Source organism: Eumetopias jubatus, unplaced genomic scaffold, assembly GCF_037043125.1.
Source record: "Eumetopias jubatus isolate StellerSeaLion01/CBP00866 unplaced genomic scaffold, mEumJub1_p1.0 scaffold_3, whole genome shotgun sequence".
NCBI classification, from domain to species: domain Eukaryota; kingdom Metazoa; phylum Chordata; class Mammalia; order Carnivora; family Otariidae; genus Eumetopias; species Eumetopias jubatus.
Genome location: NW_028274809.1, coordinates 101,559,391 through 101,580,850, shown reverse-complemented (window position 1 = coordinate 101,580,850; position 21,460 = coordinate 101,559,391). Strand labels below are relative to the sequence as shown.

General features: G+C 46.1%; 1 protein-coding gene across 1 annotated transcript in view; it reads left to right on the top strand.

Annotated features, from left to right (window-relative positions):
* The window catches only part of SCTR (secretin receptor), a 69,110-nt gene that overhangs the window by 10,836 nt on the left and 36,814 nt on the right, over positions 1-21,460 (top strand). Inside the window, exon 2 of the mRNA XM_028101278.2 lies at positions 4,507-4,627. Within this exon, the coding sequence (XP_027957079.1) occupies positions 4,507-4,627 (121 nt within the window). The remainder of the gene's footprint in view (positions 1-4,506; positions 4,628-21,460) is intronic.

Genomic DNA, 21,460 nt, shown 5'->3' with positions numbered 1-21,460 from the left:
TTACTGTTGAGTTTTGAATGTCCTTTATAAATTCTAGATGCTAGTCCTTTCTTGAATACGTAACTGCAAATATTTTCTCCTAGTCTGTAACTTGTCTTTTCATCCTCTTAATATGGTTTTTCATGAAGCAAAAGTGTTTTTAATTTTTATGAAGTCCAATTTATCCAGCTTTCCTTTTATGGATTGTACTTCTGTTGTCACGTATAACCCTGAAAGTCTGTTTTTGTTTTTTTTAAGATTTTATTTACTTATTTATTTGTGAGAGAGAGAGAGAGAGAAACAGCATGAGAGGGGAAGGGGTCAGAGGGAGAAGCAGGCTCCACTGAGCCGGGAGCCCGATGTGGGACTCGAACCCAGGACTCTGGGATCATGATGTGACCTGAAGGCAGTCACTTAACCAACTGAGCCACCCAGGTGCCCCAAGTCTGTTCATTTTTTGTTTTTATTTATTTATCTATGGATTATTTAATTTTTTAATTTTACTTCTAATTTTTTTTATTTTAAAGATTTTACTTATTTATTTGACAGAGAGAGACACAGCGAGAGCAGGAACACAAGCAGGGGGAGTGGGAGAGGGAGAAGCAGGCTTCCCGCCGAGCAGGGAGCCTGATGTGGGGCTCAATCCCAGGACCCTGGGATCATGACCTGAGCTGAAGGCAGACGCTTAACAACTGAGCCACCCAGGCACCCCACTTCTTATTTTTTTTTTAAATAAAAAAATATTTTAAGCTCCAACACGGGGCTTGAACTCACAACCCCAAGATAAAGAGTTATATGCTTTACTGACTAAGCCAGCCAGGCACCCCAAAGTCTGTTCATTTTTATTTTCGGTTTATTTTTTCTCTGTGTTGTTCATATTGAGTAATTTCTACTGTCCTGTCTTCTAGCTCAGTGACTCTTTCCTCTGTCCCCCTCCTTCCTCAAGCCACTGTCATTCTCATGAGCCCTTCCACTGAGCTTTTTACTTCAGTTATTGTCTTTTTCAGTTGTAACATTTACATTTGATTTTTTTACATCTTCTATTTCTTTGCTGAGACTTTCTCTTTTTGCTGAGGTTTATATCTCTACATTTGTTTCAAGTATACTTATAATTGCTCACTGAAGCATTTTTATGATGGCTGCTTTACAGTCTTTGTCAGATTGTTCCAGATCCCTGTCACCTCAGTGTTGGCATCAATGAATCACCTCTTTTCTTTCAGTGTGATGGCTTCCTGGTTCTTAATATGATGAGTGATCTTGGATTGAAAGCAGGACATTTTGTATTGCTGTAAGACTGCGTCTTATTTAAGCCTCTCTCAGTTGGCTTTTCCTGATAGGGGAAAGGGGTGGGGGCTGCCTCATTTCTGCCAGGTGTAAGTAGATGTCCAGCTTCCCCACTCTGCCTTACCTGATGCTGGCAAAGAAGAGATGATCTCCCCTTACTGCTGTGTGAGTGGTGGGAATATCAGCTCCCCATATGGTCTTATAACACGGCAGTGGGTAGGGTTTCATCACCACTGGTGATGGTGAAAGTCCTGAGTGCCCACTAGGCCCCCTCTTTAGCCATTCTTTTAGGGTAGGGTGCTAGCAACGAATTCTTTTAGCTTTTTTTATCACTTGAGAATGTCTTTGATTTCCCTTTCATTTCTGGAGATAATCTTTTACTGAGTATAGGATTCTTTGCCTTCAGCACCTGTGACACCACCCCAGCGGGGAGATAGAGGAGCACCTTGTTACTTCTGGATTGGAGTGGAAGTCCAGTCTCCACTGCCATCATGGGCTGGGGGGATCTTTGTTAGCACACAGCAGGGATGAAAGTGCCAACTTCCTACTTGGCCATCTGACACCGCCCTGGCCTGGAGGTTGGGGACCCATGTCACAGTCCAGGGAAGGCAGAAGTCCTGCCTCCCCAGCTGACCACAGTTTTTTCTGTGGTGTTTGGCCATTGTAGGGCAGTTGTTGCCTGTACGTTTTCTGTCTTGCTACATTCCCTCTTTCCTGGTCCTTGGCTCGAGAGAGCAGGCTTTTATTGGGGCTTTGTTTTGGTCTGCGTCTGGCTGCGTTTCCTTATTGCTAACTTCTGCAGCTCCAGTAATGGGATATACAAGGAGAAAAGAAACTTCAGGGAACTCACCACTTCCTTGAGTCATAAGGTCTTTAGCCACTTTGCCTTCTCTCCACCTTCCAGAATCTTCTGATTCTTGTTTTGTATATAATGTCCAGGGTTTCTTGTTGTACTTAACAGGAGTAAGAGGGAAAACATACATGTGTTACATCTTCCTGAAAGCAGAAGTCTATCTCTTTGTTTCCTTTTTTTTCTTTTTTTTAGATTTTATCTATCCATTTGAGAGAGAGGAGAGAGAGAGAGAGCATGAGAGGAGGGAGGGTCAGAGGGAGAAGCAAGCTCCCAGCAAGCAGGGAGCCCGATGCGGGACTCGATCCAGGGACTCCAGGATCATGACCCGAGCCAAACGCAGTCACTTAACCAACTGAGCCACCCAGGCGCCCTCTTTGTTTCTATTAAATGTATACAGAATCCTTCTGTATAAATCTTTTTGCCCATATGGGATGGATTTCTAGAAGGAAAGTCAGTCGGTCAAAGGGTATGAACACTTTTGTGACACTTAAGACATGATGACATCACTTAAAAGACTCTACCTGTTCACACTACCTCTGGCAGTTTCTCGCCTTTTTAAGGATAATGTTAGTTTCAAAGTGGCACTATATAGAAAAAGTGTGCCTACTTGAGGTCCTTGGTAAACTGCAGACAGCTTGCCAACCTGTAGGTGGATTTTTCCCCTGAAGCTCTTCTACTGCCTCTGCTGAAAAGCCAAAGGGTGCTGGTGATGATGGGCTTCAGCAAGGACCAGGCAGGGCCCTGTAAGGGGACAAGGGCTCGAGTATGTGGGGCTGCATGCCGGTTCTCCTAACAATGACTATATTCTTAGGGAGGCTGCTTGTTTCAATATAAGAGTCTAAATATAAGAGTCATCACAACCGATGTGATGACGTCATTTGCTATATTGTCAGGTGCGAGATGGAAACTAGGGGTGATGAATGGAGGAAGGAACGAGCATAGTATGATCTTAATGCTGGGTGGGTACAGGCGTTCCTGCAGCAGCTCTGTTGCAGCTGATCACAGGCTCTGGGCCAGGGGATGTGATGTGTGTGTTTCCTGGGGATCACAGACCCAGTCGCATGGTATCAGGGAGTCGCTGGAGAGGAGGCAGTTGCTAACAGCTGATACTTTTTTTTTTTTGAGAGAGAGAGAGAGAGAGAGTGCGAGTGGGGGTGGGGGGTATGGGCAGAGGAAGAGAGATAGAATCTCATGCAGACTCCATGCTCAGCATGGAACCTAACACAGGGCTCTGAGATCATGACCTGAGCCAAAATCAAGTGTTGGATGCTTAACCGACTGAGCCATCCAGGCAGCCTGCGGATAGATACTTTCTGACAGCATTAGTGAAGGGTGTGGAAGATCCAAACTTAAGAGATAATCAGATAATTTGTGTTTGCCTTTGGAACCTTAGCTGCCCTTCTCTGGCCCAGAGTTTTGTTGACTTGCACCATTTTGGAGCATGGCCTTGTCCCCAGAGACTTCTCCTCCTGCTCCATTATGTTGACATTTCCATCTACAAAGCATTAGTGCAGGGTCAACAAGAGGTTATAAAACCTGGCCCTTGACCTCTTGGAAGGCTGATCTCTGAAACTGGGAACCCTGGGTGTTGGACCTTGGTCACATGCCCTAACCCCTATGGGCTTCAGTTTCCTTTCCTTGGTCTCTTTATGGGGTTATTTTGAGGATTAAATAAAGTAATAATGTATGTGAAAAAACTCTAATATTAAAATTCCATACTCTAGGAAGTAAAGTAGGAGTCCAATTCATTGATCTCTTCAGTCGTTAATTCACTCATTCATTCATTCATTCACTCACTCACTCATTCATTCATTCATTCACCAATCACTCACATATTTATCATGTGTCAGGCACAAATAAAAGAAGTGAGCCATGCTCTGGAAGTCTACTCTAGGAAGAGCTAGGAAGCCAGGACTGTGTGCTAATCCTTCCTCTCCAACTCTTCCGTCCATTGCTGTTTGTCTGGGGTGGACATAGACGCTCTTCTGGGGAGCTTGGAGATGGTGAAGCAGAGCTTTCAAAGACCTTCCAACCAAAATCAAGCTTGCCAAACCTGAGGAAAAAACACTGTTGGAATAAATGAAGTCCTACAGACTAATAATAATAAGGTGCCCAGAAAGCAAGTAACTCACTGGGCTCGGGAGTCTTGGTAAACTTCAGAGCAAGATTTGCAGTGGACGAGCTACAGATTGTTCCAGCATCTTGGCTGTCCCAGCTGTGGTGTCTGAATTCTCTCCCAGGAGTGGCTGCATCCAATCCTTGCTGGCGTGGATTTTGCCTTCCTCATGTTGAATCCCCACTGTCTGGCCCCACTCTTGCTCACAGAAAGTCTTTTTGTGGTACACTGGAGTTAGAGGCCGTGATGAGCATTCTGGGTTTTGGACTTGCAGGTGGGCACTCTCCCCGGACTGTGTGATGTGCTGCGGGTGCTGCGGGAGGAACGGGACCAATGCCTACAGGAACTCTCCAAAGAGAAGCCAGGAGACCTGGGCACGGAGCAGCCAGCCCCAGGTATGTGGCTCACTTCAGTCCACGCTTGGACGTGGGTAGTGTCCAGTCCCACTGGGGTAAGGGAGGCTCGACCGGGGTTGGGGATGGAGGGGGCTGGACTAGCTGTATTCATTCAGATGAATGGGGGGGAGTCTGGAATGATCCCAATGAGCAGTTGACACACACCCAAAAGGCCAGATCATCACCACTCACTGTTTCTCTGGGCTCGTGAATACAGCCTGTGTTTTCATACCACCAACTTCTGCATAATGACTTCACCAGGGTAAGAGTTTGGTGACAATTACTAGTCAAGGCAGTGTACCTCCTATCCATTCTCTCACCTCCTCTGCCAGTTTGATGAGTGAGGTAGTCAGAGAGGCAGCGAGGGGTCAGAAAAACCTGGGGGCCAACGTTGGCTCCCATTCACTGGCTGTGTAACCATGGACAAGTTATTTAACCTGCTGAGCCTCGGTTTCTTGATCTACACGATGGAGGTGATAATGTCTACTTCAGGTTTATCATGATGAATGAGATTAAGTGTGTTAAATACTGGTGATTCTTAAATATTATCCATTTAAACATTATTATTAATCATTGAAAAATACCATTAATTTGATATTGAAGGGGCGCCTGGGTGGCTCAGTCAGTTAAGCGTCTGCCTTCGGCTCAGGTCATGATCCCAGGGTCCTGGGATCGAGCCCCGCGTCAGGCTCCATGCTCAGCAGGGAACCTGCTTCTCCCTCTCTCTCTACCTGCCTGCCTGTCTGCCTACTTGTGATCTCCCTCTCTCTCTCTGTCAAATAAATAAATAAAATCTTTAAAAAAAATTTTAAACATTTGATATTGAAATGTTAATTTTATTTCTATTCTGCTTTTTAAATTCCCCCCATCTAAAGGTAAGGAGGTGTGTAGCATTAAGAAAAGAATCAATTACAGGTATTCAAACAAAGACTTGTACACATATATTCATAGCGCCGCTAGTCTCAATAGCCAAGAGGCAGAAACAGTCCAAGTGTCCATCAACTGATGTATGGATGAGGGAATGTGGTCTATACACACAATGGAACATTATTCAGTCTTAAAAGGAAATGAAGTACTGAAACATGCTACAACATGGATGAATCTTGAAAACATGTTAAGTGAAGGAAGCCAGTTACAAAAGGCCATGTATGGTATGATTCCGTTTATATGAAATGTCCAGATCAGGCAAATCCATACAGACAGAAATTAGATTGGTAGCTGCCAGGGGCCAAGGGGAGGGAGAATGGGGAGTAATTTTTAGTGGTTCCCTTTTGGTGGTGGTGAAAATATCTTAGATCCAGACAGAGGTGATGGTTGTGTGTTAACAGTGACTGTACCAAATTCCACTGAATGGTACACTTTAGAATGGATAATGGCTAATTGTATGTTATATGAATTTTTAAATAGACTTTATTTTTTAGAGCAATTTACTGCAAAATGGAGCAGAAAGTGCAGAGTTCCCATACACTCTCTGCTCCCCACCCAAACACAGCCTCCTCCCTCATGAACAATCTATAACAGAGTGATACACTTGTTGTAATTGATGAACCTGCATTGATATAATGTTACCATCCAACGTCCATAGTTTACATTAGGGTTCACTCTTGGTGTACATTCTGTGGGTTTTGACAAATGTATAATGACATGTGTCCACCACCATAGTATTGGACAGAGTAATTTCTGTGCCCTAAAAATCCTCTGTGCTCTAGCTATTCATCTCTCTCTCTCCCCTAACCCTTGGCAACCACTGACCTTTTTACTGTCTGCATAGTTTTGCCTTTTCTAGAACCTCATATAGGTGGAATCATACAAACGTACCCTTTTCAGATTGGCTCCCATCACTTACTAATATGCATTTAAGGTTTTCTCCATTTCTTTTCATGGCTTGATAGCACATTTCTTCTTAGAGCAGAATAATATTCCATTGTCTGGATGTACCACAGTTTACCCATTCGCTTACTGCTGAAGGACATCTTGGTCACTTTCAGATTTTGATAATTATAAATAAAGCTGCTATGTGTGGGCAGAAGTTTTCAACTCATTTGGATAAAACACCAAAGAGCTTGATTGCTGGATCATACGGTAAGAGTATGTTCATAAGTTTTGTGAGAAACTGCCAAACTGTCTTCCAAAGTAGCCATGCAATTTTGCACTCCATGACAATGAATGGGAGTTCTTGTTGGTCCACATCCTTGCCACCATTTGATGTTGTCAGTGGTTTTTTTTTTCTTTTTAATTGTGGTAAAATATATATAACGTAAAATGTGCTATCATAATCATTTTTTAATTTAAAAAATTTAAATTTTAGTAAAAATCGCATAAAATAAAATTTACCATCTTAAGCATTCTCGAGATACAATGCAGTAGTGTTAAGGACATTCACCTTGTTGGGCATCTAGTCTCTAAAATTCTTTTCATCTTGAAAAACTGAAACTCTATATTCGTTAAAACAACAACTCTCTTCGGGCGCCTGGGTGGCTCAGTTGGTTAAGTGTTCCAATCTTGATCTTAGCTCAGGTCTTAATCTCAGGGTCGTTGAGTTCAAGCCCAGTGCGGAGCCTATTAAAAAGCAAACAAAAGACCAAACCAGCCCCTTTTTCTCCCTTCCCCTATCCTCTGGCAACCACCATTCCACTATCTATGAATTTGACTATTCTAGATACCACATATAACTGAAATCATACAGTGTTTCTCTTCTTGTGATTGGCTTATTTCACTTAGCATAATGTCCTCAAGATTCACCAATCTTGCAGCATATAGCAGAACTTCCACATTTTGTTTATCCATTCGTTCATGAAAGAACACTTGACTTGTTTCCACCTTTTATCTACTGTGAATAATGCTGCTGTGAACATGGGTGGGCAAATATCTCTTCAAGTCTCTGCTTTCAATTCTTTTGGGTATATACCTGGGAGTGAAATTGCAGGATTATATGATAATTCTATTTTTAATTTTTTCAGGGTCTGACATACTGTTTTTTTTCCACAGTGGCTGTCCTATTTCACATTCTCACCAGCAGTGCATATGAGTTCTAATTTCTCCACATCTTCACCAACACTTGCTACTTTATTGGGTTTTTTTTTTTTTTGATAGTTGCCATCCTAATGGGTGTGAGGTAATATCTCATTGTGGTTTTGATCTGCATTTCCCTGAAAATGAGTGATGGATGTTGAACATCTTTTCATGTCCTTGTTGGTCATTTGTACGTCTTCTTTGAAGAAGTGTCTATTCAAGTCCTTTGCCTATTTAAAAATCGGGTTGTTTGGCTGTTTTGCTGTTGAATTATAGGAGTTCTTTATATATTCTCAGTCTTAACCCCTGATTAGCTCTACAGTTGGTAAATAATTTCTCCCATTTTGTAGGTTGCCTTTTCATTCTGTTGATTGTGTACTTTGATGAACAGAAGTTTTTAAGTTTGATATAGTTCAATGCATCTATTTTTTACTTTTGTTTTCTGTGCTTTTGATGTCATGTCCAATAAGTCATTGCTAAGTTGAATATCATGAAGCTCTTCCCATATGTTTTATCCAAAGATTTTTATAGTTTTAGTTCTTACATTTATGTCCTTGGTCCATTTTTTTTTTTAAAGATTTTTATTTATTTATTCATGAGAGACAGAGGAGGAGAGAGAGAGAGAGGGAGAGAGAGAGAGAGAAGCAGAGGGAGAAGCAGGCTCCCAAGAAGCAGGGAGCCCGATGCGGGACTCGATCCCAGGACCCTGGGATCATGACCTGAGCCGAAGGCAGACGCTCAACCATCTGAGCCACCCAGGCGCCCATGTCCTTGGTCCATTTTGAGGAAATTTTTTATGTGGTCCAGCTTCATTTTTTTCACATGTGGATATCCAGTTTTTCCAACACCATTGGTTGAAAAATTTTTTTCCACTGAATGGTTTTGGCACCCTTGTCAAAAATCATTTGACCATATATGTGAGGGTTTATTTCTGGGTTCTCTATTCTTTTCCATTGGTCTATATGTCTGTCTTTCTGCCAGTGCCACACTGTTTTGATCATTGTAGCTTTGTAGTAAGCTTTGAAATCAGAAAGTGTGATACTTCCAACTTTGTTCTTTCAAGATTGATTTGGCTGTTTCCAGGTCCCTTGAGATCCCATATGAATTTTAGGATAGGTTTTTCTATTTCTGCAAATATGCCATTGGGATTTTGAAGGGATTGCATTGAATCTAGAGATTGCTTTGGGTAGTATCAACATCTGAACAATATTAAATCATCTGATCCATGAACACAGGATGTCTTTCCATTTATTTGTGTCTTTAATTTCTTTCAGCAACATTTTGTCATTTTCAGGATACGAGTCTTTAACCTCATTGGTTGGATCTATTCCTAAGTGTTTTATTTTTTTATGCTATTGTAAATTGATTCATTTCTTACTTTCCTTTTCGGATTGCTCCTCATTAGTGTATAGGAATACAACTGATTTTTGTGTGTTGACTTTGTATCTATCTCGCAACTTTGCTGAGTCCATTTATTAGTTCAACAGGTTTTTTTGTGGAATATTTAGGATTTTCTACATACAAGATTATGTTGTCTGTGAACAGAGATCATTTTACTTCTTCCTTTCCAATTTGGATGCCTTTTATTTCCTTTTCTTGCCTAATTGCTATGATTAAGACTTCCAGTACTACTCCGAATACATGTGGTGATAGCAGGCATCCTTGTCTTGTTCTTGATCTTATAGGAAAAGCTTTTTGTCTTTCACCAATGAGTATTATATTCACTGTGGGCTTGTCACATATGGCTTTTATTATGTTGAGACAGTTTCCTTCTATTCCTAGTTTGTTAAGTGTTTTTATCATGAAAGGGTGCTGAACCTTGTCACATGCTTTTTCTACATGAATTGAAATGATCATGTGGTTTTTGTTCTCTATCCTGTGAATGTAGTATATTACACTGACTGATTTTCATAGGTTGAGCCACCCTTGCACTGCAGGGATAGATCCTACTTGGTCATAGTATATAGTCCTTTTAATGGATTATGCTATTCAATTCAGTTTCCTGGTATTTTGTTTAAGATTTTTGCATTAATGTTCATCAGGGATATTGGTCTGTAGTTTTCTTGTAACGTCTTTGTCTGGCTTTGGTAGCAAGATAACAAGGGCCTCATAGAATGATTTTGAAGTTGTTCCCCTTTATCCCTCTTTTGGAAGTGTTTGAGGCGGATCGGTGTTAATTTTTCTCTAAATGTTTGGCAGAATTCATCAGCAAAGCCATCTGGACTTTTCTTTATTGGGAAATGGAAATTTCTTATTATTGACTCAATCTCTTTACTAGTTAGAGGTCTGCTCAGATTTTCTATCTGTTCATGCTTGTCTCAGTAGGTTGTGTGTTTCTAGGAACTTACCCATTTCATCTAGGTTATGCAGTTTGCTGGCGTACAGGCCACATATACCCTTTTGCGAAAGTCTTCCCTCCAAGTCATGGCCTTTGTTCTTGAAATTTTTGATCTGTTGGTTATCCAGTTTCTCACTGTGCACCATGGCCAGGTCGGGGACTCCTCCCCCTGTCCAGCACCAGGTGGCACAGACATTCCCTAGAACTCAGCTGTGCCCCAGTGTGCTCTGCCTGCTGTACAATGCTTTTGCCCTCCTCTCATCTCCTCCGCCTCAGCCTCCTCCTCTCTCTGTCTTTCCCACTTCACCTTCACATGGCGCCTGACTACTGGGGGCAATGACGGTGGACTGTGCTGTGAACTGAAAGGGAAGGCAGCCTCCATCTCTGTTACGTGAATTTTACCTTATTGTTTACAACGAAAGAGGAAGAGGAGGGGTGTGGAGGAGAGGAGCCCAGGCTTTTAGATTAGACAGACGGGGGGTGCCTGGTGGCTCAGTCGGTTAAACGTCCAACTCTTGATTTTGGCTCAGGTCATGATCTCAGGGTTGTGAGATCGAGCCCCACATCAAGCCCTGTATCGGCTCCATGCTCAGCAGGGAATCTGTCTCTCTCTCCCTCTCCCTCTGCACCTCCCCTCCCCCACCTCACTCTCTCTGTCTCAAAAATAAAATAAAAATAAATAAATAAATTAGACAGACTGTGTGACCTTGAACAAGTTACTTAATGACTCTGGGCCTCAGCTGCCAAATGTTTTTTATGGAGTTGGTGTGAAATTACAAACGTTCGTTCACAAAATATAGCACTTACTGTTATGAGGTGGGAATGGTGAGAGCAGAGAATACAATGGTGAGAAAAAAGGACCACAGACTCCTCTCTAATCACTGAGGGATGTATTTTTCCACATGTAGCAGAAGTGTGGTAGGCTAGCTTCACCAAATAGGAGTTGACTTTTTTTTGCACATTACAGAAAGTCCAGAACTGGTGCAAAGCTCCAGGGTGTCACCAGATCCCAGATTCCTTCTGTCTTTCTGCTTAGTGTGTGCTGTTTGCCTCATGGTCATAAAAAGGCTGCCACACCTCCAGGCAGGAGGCGAGAGTACCTGTTTCTGGCAGGAAGAAGAGAGTCACCAGAAGAAAGGGTGAGATACACTGGGAAGTCCTGAAGCTCTCCAGGTGACTTCTGCTCATACTTCCCTGGCCAAAACTGGACTGCATGGCCACCTCTGGCTGCAGCTGAGGCTGGAGATTGAGATTTTTTAGCTGTGCATGTGGTGCCTTGAACAAAATCACGCTCTGTCAGTGAACAAGATGGACAGTCTCTGCTGCAGCCATTATGACTGGTTGATGAGGGAGAGGTTAATCAAGTAATCACAAATTACTGTAAAATGGGAATGAGATGAGTTGAGTGTGGTGTGCGGCTCTGTGTAAGTATGTAGCGAGGAACCCCGACCTGGTCTGCAACCCTGGGAGGGCTTTCCTGGGACCCTGGGAAGCTATGTTTGAGCCCAGACCTAAGGATGAGTAATCTTTCTTAAGCAAAAAGAAGGAGAAAGAGGAGTCGGGGGGTTGGGGATAACAGTGGAGTACACCTGTGATGGGAGGAAAGCCGAGGTGGCCAGAACACAGCCTAGGGATGAGAGCGAGCTTATTACAAAATGAGCTTGAGAGGCAGCAGGGCCATGGCACACACGAACGCATTGGCCACGTAGAGGATTTTCGTCCTGATCTTAAGAGCAATTGAAAGCCATAGAGGTCTTAAGAGGGGAGCAACAACATCCTCTGCATTATGCAAAGATCACCTTTGCTGCAGCATGGAAGGTGGGTTGAAGAAAGACAGGAGGATGTTCTGAGGCACCCACTGAAAAGGTAGTGATCTGCTATAAACATTAGGGTGCAGGTGCCCCTTCGGATCACTACATTTGTATCTTTGGGGTAAATACCTAGTAGTGTAATTGCTGCATTGGGGTTTTAGGGTAGTCCTATTTTCAACTTTTTGAGGAATCTCCACACTGTTTTCCAGAGTGGCTGTACCAGCTTGCATTCCCATCAACAGTGTAGGAGGGTTCCCCTTTCTCCACATCCTCACCAACATCTGTTGTTTCCTGACTTGTTAATTTTAGCCATTCTGACTGGTACGGTGATATCTCATTGTGGTTTTGATTTGTATTTCCCTGATGCCAAGTGATGTTGAGCATTTTTCATGTGTCTGTTGGCCATTTGGATGTCTTCTATGGAGAAACGTCTGTTCATGTCTTTTGCCCATTTCTAGACTGGATTATTTGTTTTTTGGGTGTTGAGTTTGATAAGTTCTTTATAGATCTTGGATACTAGCCCTTTATCTGATATGTCATTTGCAAATATCTTCTCCCATTTTGTCAGTTGTCTTTTGGTTTTGTTGACTGTTTCCTTTACTGTGCAAAAGATTTTATCTTGATGAAGTCCCAATAGTTCATTTTTGCTTTTGTTTCCCTTGTCTTTGGAGACGTGTCTAGAGAGAATTTGCTGTGGACAAGGTCAAAGAGGTTGCTGCCTCTGTTGTCCTCTAGGATTTTGATGGATTCCTATCTCACATTTAGGTCTTTCATCCATTTTGAGTTTATCTTTGTGTATTGTGTAAGAAAATGGTCCAGTTTCATTCTTCTGCATATGGCTGTCCCATTTTCTCAGCACCATTTATTGAAGAGACTGTCCTTTTTCCATTAGATATTCTTTCCTGCTTTGTCAAAGATTAGTTGACCATAGAGTTGAGGGCCAATTTCTGGGTTCTCTATTCTGTTCCATTGATCCATGTGTCGGTTTTTGCGCCAGTACCATACTGTCTTGATGATTACAGCTTTGTAATACAGCTTGAAATCTGGAATTGTGATACCACCAGCTTTGGTTTTCTTTTTCAATGTTCCTTTGGCTATTCGGGGTCTTTTCTGGTTCTATATAAATTTTAGGATTATTTGTTCCACCTCTGTGAAGAATGTTGATGGTATTTTGATAGGGATTGCATTGAATGAGTCCACAATAGCTGAACTGTGGAAAGAGCCAAGATGTCCATCGACAGATGAATGGATAAAGAAGAGGTGGTCCATATATACAATGGAATATTACTCAGCCATCAGAAAGGATGAATACCTACCATTTGCATCAACATGGATGGAACTGGAGGGGATTATGCTGAATGACATAAGTCAATCTGAGAAGGACAATTATCATATGGTTTCACTCACATGTGGAACATAAGAAAGCACAGAGGATCAGAGGGGAAGGGAGGGAAAACTGAATGGGAAGTCATCAGAGAAGGAGAAAAACCATGAGAGGCTCTCAACTATAGGAAGCAAACTGAGGGTTGTTGGAGGGGAGGTGGGTGGGAGGATGGGGTAACTGGGTGATGGGCATTAAGGAGGGCACGTGCTGAGATGAGCACTGGAAGTTATACACAACTGATGGATTCTTGAACACTACATCTGAAACCAATGATGTACTGTATGTTGGCTAATTGAATTTAAATTAAAAAAGAAAAAAAACATGGTAGATACCTAAAAAAGAAAGAAAGAAAGAAAGAAGAAAGAAAGAAAGAAAGAAAGAAAGAAAGAAAGAAAGAAAGAGAGAAAGAAAGAAAGAAAGAAAGAAAGAAAACTACATAAGTGGTGTCATAATGTAAAAAAAAAAAAAAAAAAAAAGCTAGTGGTCCAGGCAATGGATAATGGGCATCTGGACTAGCAGGGCTCCTGGAAGCAGGTGTTGGGAAGAGGATTCAAAGCAAGTAGCTAGGGCGCCTGGGTGGCTCAGTTGGTTAAGCGACTGCCTTCGGCTCAGGTCATGATCCTGGAGTCTTGGGATGGAGTCCCGCATCGGGCTCCCTGCTCAGCGGGGAGTCTGCTTCTCCCTCTGACTCTCCCCCCTCTCATGCTTTCTCTCTCTCTCTCTCATTCTCTCTCTCAAATAAATAAATAAATAAAATCTTTAAAAAAAAAACAAAGCAAGTAGCTAATTTGGCAGCTATCCCAGTAACCACCAGTAGGAGTGTGGGGAGCTGAGACAAAGAAGGGAACGAGGCCCTTAAACTTGGCATTATCACTGTGAGCATTGACGTTCTTTTCGTTTAGTTCTCTATTTTTTTGCGTTCAGGATAGCTAGAACTTTAACAGATACTTAGTAGCCACTGCTCAACTGAAGACGATTTTCCATCTTTTTCCAAGGGGCTCAAGCTTTTGCCACCCTGCTGGATACTGAGGGACAGGGGAGAACAGGGTTAAGGAAGGGGTGTAATGCCTTCCACACAGGGCAGGAAATCAGACCCCTGTCGCATGGTGCTAACCGGCCATTCATGCTGGGGCAGCCTGGCAGTTTTATTGCTTGTAGCCCTCTGGGGCCACATTAGGAGCCAGCAGAGGACACATGCCTCAGAGGGGCAGAGGAGCTGGGATATTTACCCACCAATTCCCCATCAAGTCAGAACCTGGGCTGCTTTCTGGGGAGGGAGCGTTGATTCTCCTGCACTCCCAGCCTGCTGTACTTGGGGGAAAAGTGGGCTCCAGTGGCTGGAGAAAGCCTTCAGACAATGGGATTCGCGGGCTAGCAATTTGAAAATGAGGTTGGTGTGTGCAGAAAAGGTAAAGACCAAGGAGATACGAGCAAGGTCTTCTCCCAAGGGGAGGTGGAGGTGGAGAGGAGTGGACACATGGGAGACAGGTCTAGATGGTAACCCAGACAAGACATGGTGATGACTTGACTCAGGAGCAAGGTATGAGTGGGCATGTCCAGGATGACGCCTCAAGTGTTCCACCCAAGCAGCAGGAAGATGGGGCCAAGGAAGGCCAGGTATTCTGGGGGAGGAGAGACAAAGATCAGGAGGTGAGTGCCAGCCATGCAGAGCTGAGACTTCAGAGGAGGAGTCAGGGCTGGGGAAGCCGTCTGTACAGGTGACAAAGGGGTTGAGGCCGCACAAGTTGAGGGGGTGAGAGGGAAGAAGAGGTGCCCAGGCGCCAGCCTCGAGGTCCCCAGAATGCATTGTCAGGAGCAGCCAGACGCAGGGGGGAAATCGGGGAGTGCTGGGCAGCAGGATGTTGCAATGTGCTTTAACCGATTCGCCCATCCTCTGCACAACAGACAGGGCAGGATGACTTTTTCCCATAGCCTGAGCCTTTCCTTCCTCTTTGCTGGCTACGAAAGCTGCTTGTGGGGAGGCAGGCTGTGGTCTTGCAGTACTCACTGCGGGGCGGGGGGCACCGTTGAGCCTGAGCCTGCTGATTTCCTGAGCCCTCCTGCTACCCCAGATGCTGTGTTTGGAACAGCAGAGAATGAGGTACCGACAAGGCAGCCCTGGGTGCTGCAGAGTTGGCAGCTGGCCTCTGCCTGCATGTCGCCCACGTGAATGCCTAAAATTCCAGTGACAGGGCATGGGCCTTTCATTCAGCCCTGAGAAAGAAGGCCTAGAATGCCAGGCCTCTGGGAGAGATATGGGGAACTTCAGCTCCTCCTGAGAAGTAAGGGTGGCTTATTTTAAGAATAAGCATCTGATGTGTTTGAAATGTCCCACTGTTCTTCAGTGATTCCCGGATGAGGTCCAGTGCCTTCTTGGATCTTGTCCATGCCTCCATCCCAAACATTTCCCTTTGGCTCAACCACGTTGCTTACAGTATCATGACAATATCAATTTCTCGGTGCCTCCAGGCCTTTGCACATGCTGATCCCTCTGCTTCGACCCCAGTCCCTCTTCCTCACTCTGCCAACTACTCTGATTTTTAGGCTCTTCCAGGAACAATTTCCTGAACGCCCGCAGCTCTAGTTTAGCTGGCCTCTGCCATGGATGGGTAGGCTCTGCTTGGGTCCTCTGTCCACCTGTACGCTCAGCCCTGCCCTGGGAGGCTCCTCTATCCATGAACCACTATCCAGGCACCATACGGGTGCCGACCTCCCCATCACAGGGCTCGGGGTGGCTGTGAACATGCCCACACCAGGTTCTGGGTTGACTGATCTGGAGCAGGTCTTGTCATCCTTTTTCCTTAAGGCTCCCACATAGTCCTAATTGTGCATCCAGGTCTGAGAAAGCTCATGAGGGACTCCTGCCCTGGTTGTGCCTCTCACTCCCTTGGGGAGATGTGGGGAAGGCCCTGAGCACACCCTGTCTTCCGGACCTCACTCTCCTCATCTGGGAAAAAGACTGTGCTGTATTTACAGTATTTAAAAATGTTTGGCAAGGCCCCGGGGAAGGTGAGTGTGAAGGTGGCCAGGCTCCTCTCCCCACCTTCCCCTTCCCCCACCACACAGGGCTCAGCCTCTTGGATCTGTTTGGCACGTTGGCCTTCAGCAATTTTCATTTAGGAAAGGGAATCTGTTGCTTTGTTTAAAAGCCTACTTTAAAAGCCCTCGAAGCAGAGGATGTCCGAGTATCAGGCCTGCTAGAAAAGTCTTTAGGCTCACTCTGCTGAGAGGTTGAGAACGCAGAGCAGAATATCCATCTGAGTTTGGAATGCATGTTTGGCCGAGGCGGAGACAACTCCCTCAGAGACGGAGGGAGAGGAGAAACAGCAAAGGGGGCCAACCGTTGGCGTGGTCGTCCAGATCAGAACCAGGCCGGGGGAGGGCTGGGGCTAGGCCGCCTGCAGGCTGGCCCTGGGCCCTGCTCCCGAGACTGCCCAGGTCCCCGGGCCACCGAGGCCCATGCGCCCACAGGACCTCCGGCCCCAGCAAGGATCTGTCCTGGCGCCTGAAGCAGGAGGGGCTCTCGGCTCGGGGCACGGGGTTAATGGTTAAGCTGCTCAGTCCTCCCTGGGGGAGGAGGTTAATGTTTGATCGCCAGACGAGTCACAGGAAATGCCACTCACGGAGCTGTCACCAAGCCCAGCACACTTATCACAAATAAAAAATTAACTCTTCAGCTATTCCGGGTTAGGTGGCCAAGGCCTTCCCAGCGTTTTGTGGGAACATTTCAGGGTCACCCTAATAGCTATGTGGACTGCTCTACCAGGCTATTTATTGCTCTGTTTACAGAAGCTGATACCCCCTCAGAGCTGGCTGGTGGAAGGGCTTTGGCTCTCCATAGGGAGGAATGTTCCAGAGAATCGGTGTGGTGGCAGGAAAGGTGTGGGTTCGGCAATCACAAAGACATGTGCATTCCTCTGTCTCTTAGGGGCTGTGTGACCTTGAGCAAGACACTAATCCTCTCTGGGCCTTAGTATCCTTGCCTTCAAAGCGGGGACATGCCATGCCCTTTTCCTTCTTGTCTCTGCTAGCTGGTTGCCCGGTCCTGAAGAACATGGGCAGGAGGGAACAGGCTGACTTCTTTTGGTGGGAGGGGTGGGGCGGGGGAAGGGGGAAGGGGAAAGGGGCAAATGAGATGAAATTCACATAATAACCATTGTAGAGTGAACAATTCAATGGCATTCAGGACATTCACAACGCTGTGCAGCCAGCACCCCTCCAGTTCCAAAACATTTTCATCGCCCCAAAAGAAAACCCCGTACCCAGTAAGTAATCACTCCTCATTGTCCCCCTCCCCTGCCCCTGGCAACCATGAATCTGCTCTCTGTCTCTACTCTGACCCTGGATTTCTAAACGGAATCCTACAGTAGGGGACTTTCTGTATCTGCCCTCTTCCACTGAGCATGTTTTCGAGGTTCATTCACATTGTAGCCTATACCAGTATTTCAGACATGCTGGCTTTTCATGCAATTTTTTAGAGCAAACCTTCCCAGCTCCGTGTCTGGATTCCGCTCTGGCTCCTCCCCCAGTGCCCGACACGCCCACCCTGCCCACAGCTCACCTCCCCTCTTTTTTCCTGGGCACAACGGATCTTGGCTCATTTTTCAGAAACAAGTAACTTATGTTTGTATAACATTTCAGACTTTTTTTTTTTTTTTTAGTTTTTAACCTGTATAGTAAGTACCATTATTAACCCCATTTCACAGATGAGGAGAATAGAGCCTCTGAGAGACTCAGGATTTCCCAGAGCTGAAACAGAACTCTCAGCCCACATCTTTTGACTCTAAATCCTAAGGATTTTGTAGTTTGCAATCCAGACTGAGCTGTAAGTGACTGATATCCTCACTCTCCCAAGAAGGGATTTAAAAATTAGAAATTAGAAAAAAAAAAGACAAATTATTGATGCCAGTTAATCTTTAATTAATGGGAGAGGTGGCATGAAATGAAGAGCTTTAGGCCAGGTGAGGAAGAGCTATTGGGGTGCACGAGGGGGATTCTGTGGGGCAGGGTACAAGTTTGCCCAGTCCCTGGGAGGGGAAGGGCTCGGCATAGAGTGCTCAGGAGCCCGCCTCAAGGAAAGCAGACTTCAGCTTCAGGCTCGAAGCCTCCTTCATCTTATCCCCTGCAGCCTCCATGCAACATCTGAAGTGTTTTCCAGTCTGCTAATTCTGTGCCCCTCTCTGCTTGAATACTTTTCGTGGTGGGGAGCTCACTACTCCCAACACAGTTTATCCCGTGGAATGGCTTGGGCTTCGTGGTTTAAAGAGAATTCGGCACCGCCACCCTCCCCCCAACTGTTTAGTTGTTCCTCCCCGTGCTGTGCTTTGAAATGTCTTTGCCACCTGGGACTTCAGTTCCATTGACTCCATCCTGACCACTTCCGTGTGTGGTCCAGCCAGCACCAGGAGGGCAACACCTTTCTTGACCTCAATGCTGTAGATCAGCTCGTCAGCAAAGCCCTCACTGGGTTGCCCCTTTGATGGCCTAGGGATGGGGCCAGGGTAGCCGAGAAAGGCAAAGGGAGATAGGATGAAGCCAGGGAACAGGCGGCTGCAGGAGCCCCTGAACCACCGAGGGGTCTCAGGGAGGAGACAGGTGAATGGCGGTGAGCAGGGGTAGGAGACACCTGGGAGATGGGTATGGAAGCTCTAGGTAGGAGGAGAGGGTTAACACTGACAGAAGCAGAAGCTAGGGGAGGACCAGAAGGGCAGGGCGAGGGGGAACTTGGGTTCCCTGGTGACCAGTGAGCAGTGGGGGTTGTGCAGGGGCCTTGGAGTGACGGAGGACCCACTGGTCAACCCAGCATGGCCCTGGGGGCCTGGCTTGGTCATGGCCCTGTGGCATTGCAGCCTGACACATGGCTCCAGAAATACTCCCAGGTTATCGTCAGGCCATCTGAGCTTATTTATAAATAAATCAAGGACTGGAAGATGGATGCTCTTCTCTGGGTGGATGCAGAGCAGACATGCAATTAGCAGAGGGCTGGCTGTATGCCAGGCACCGGGCTGGGTGGGGATGGAGAGATGCCCCAGGCCCGGTCCTGCCCTCTCAGATCACCTCTACCTGTATACCAACCCCGTCCCCATCAGCAGACCTGCCTCTGGAGCCACCTCTCTATGGGGACAAGGGGTGGGGCAGGACAGCAGGACTATAGGACCGAAGGAGCAGATGTCATTGAGCCTGGCTCACTGCCGGGGGTTTCACAAGTGTAAAGGAGACCAATCTTTGTCCATCAACTCCAGTGGGCAAAAATAGAACTTTCTCAGTTTTCTGTACCTTTAATTCTGACTCCGCTCTCTTGGGATGGAGAAACCTAAGCCTTGTTTTCTTCTGGATCTTCCCCACAACTTGCCCGGGCTATTAGAGATTCACATGGCACTGTGATATCTGGGGGAGCCCATGTGGTCTTCAGCTTTGCTCCACAGAGTGGTGGCCAACGGACTTCTGTGCTTCGCTGGAGGTGTGAGCTCTGCAAGGCTGTCTGTGGTCCTGCTCGTCTAGAAAGATCCCTATAGCCATTTCTCCTCTGGGCTACCCCACCATCCAGGACTGGATGGGCAGCAGGGCACTCATGCCTCTCGCTGGAACCTTGTATATCCTGCTCATCGCTTGCCCTCCTTGTCTCCCCAGACTGAGGGAAGTCTTACTTCCTTTTCTGTTTTCTCCCAAGCATTTTGTTTACACTGGAATTCTTGTCCCCATCCCTCCCCCCCCCCCCCCCCGCACAGCCTTTGGAAACCCAAGCCAGGAAGATTCTAAAATTTTTCTGCCCACCTCTGAGAATGTGAACCAGTAGGCTGAGGAGCAAGGACAAAAGAAGTGGGGGGCAGATTAATAGATCAGAAAATATTCTCCTGAACACACAAATCATTTAATCCTCACCCAAATCCTGGGGGATGTTACTATGCCCATTTTATAGATGAGAACACTGAGGCCCATAGAGGTAAGGGGCACGCCCAAGCTAGATTTGGGTCCAAAGTTCGCTCTATTTCCCCCACAATCCTGCTTCAACTCAGGATCCCGTGCTGTCCTCTGTGGCCACGGTCACTCGGCAGGCACCCCCTGCTCCCCAGATGGCATTTGTGGGCAACGCTGTCTTCTCCTGTCTCCCCACTTAATCATCCCCAGCTTTCCAGCCCCACCCTCCAGCTAGGCAGTCAGTGGTGACAGTGCCCATCAGGGCTGGTGGAGAGCTGCCCCTCACGCTGCCCTGGGCCCTGCTTGTCCACGAAGCAGCTAATCTGTATGCATTTCAGCCCTGACTTTCCAGAGGCAGGGAGCCCTCCCTACCGGCTCAGTGAACAGGAGCCCCATTTACAAAGCTCCCCCATCGCTTATTTCACTGGACACCTCCTCACCCCCAGCTGAGGCAGTGAGCTCTGGGGTCAAGATCTAAACCTACCAGGAACGCACAGTGACCTGAGTTCTGAGCTTTGTCCCTTTCCCACCAGAGCCCCAGAAGGAGTCTGGTGCCAGGACGCCCTCCCTTCTTCCCATCCCTGCCTTACCTGTGCAGGCCTTCCCCCTACTCAGAGCAGGAGCCTGGAGGGAAGTGGGGTCTGAGGCCCTCCACTCACACCCTGGACGGTGCAAAGGGGGTCCCTGGAAGCAGCCAGGAGCCGCACAGAACCACCTGGCTGCCCTGGCCCTGCAGCCCAGCGCACACCTGTGCTGATTGCCTGAATGTTTTCTCTTTCAATCAATTGACTTTTTTTTTCCCATCATGCTGTACATTAGATCTTAGACTCATTCACCCTTCAGAACTGCAACTCAGTGCCCTTTGGCCAACCTCTCCCCACTTCCCCCCGACCCCAGCCCCCAGTGACCATTCTACTTTCTGCTTTGGTAAGTTTGAATCTTTCACATTCCACATGGGAGTGAGATCACACGGCATTTAGCTTTCTGTGTCTGGCTTAGCTCATTTAGCATACTGTCCTCCGGGTTTATCCATGTTGTCCCAAGAGGCAGGATTTCTTTCTTCGTTAAGGCTGAGTAATACTGCATTGTAATCCTCCTCGTCCATTCATTGTTCGATGGACACGTAGGCTGTTTCCACACCTTGGCTATTGCGAACCATGCTGCAGTGGACATGGGAGTGCAGAGATCTCCCTCTCTGAGGTCCTGATTTCATTTCCTTTGGGTATAGACCCAGAAGTGGGATTGCTGGATCATATCGTAGTTCTATTTTTATTTATTGAGGAGCCTCCGTACTGTTTTCTATGATGGCCAGTTTGCATTCCCCCGATAGTGTATGAGGGTTCTCCCGCCACTTTTTTAAATTTATTTTT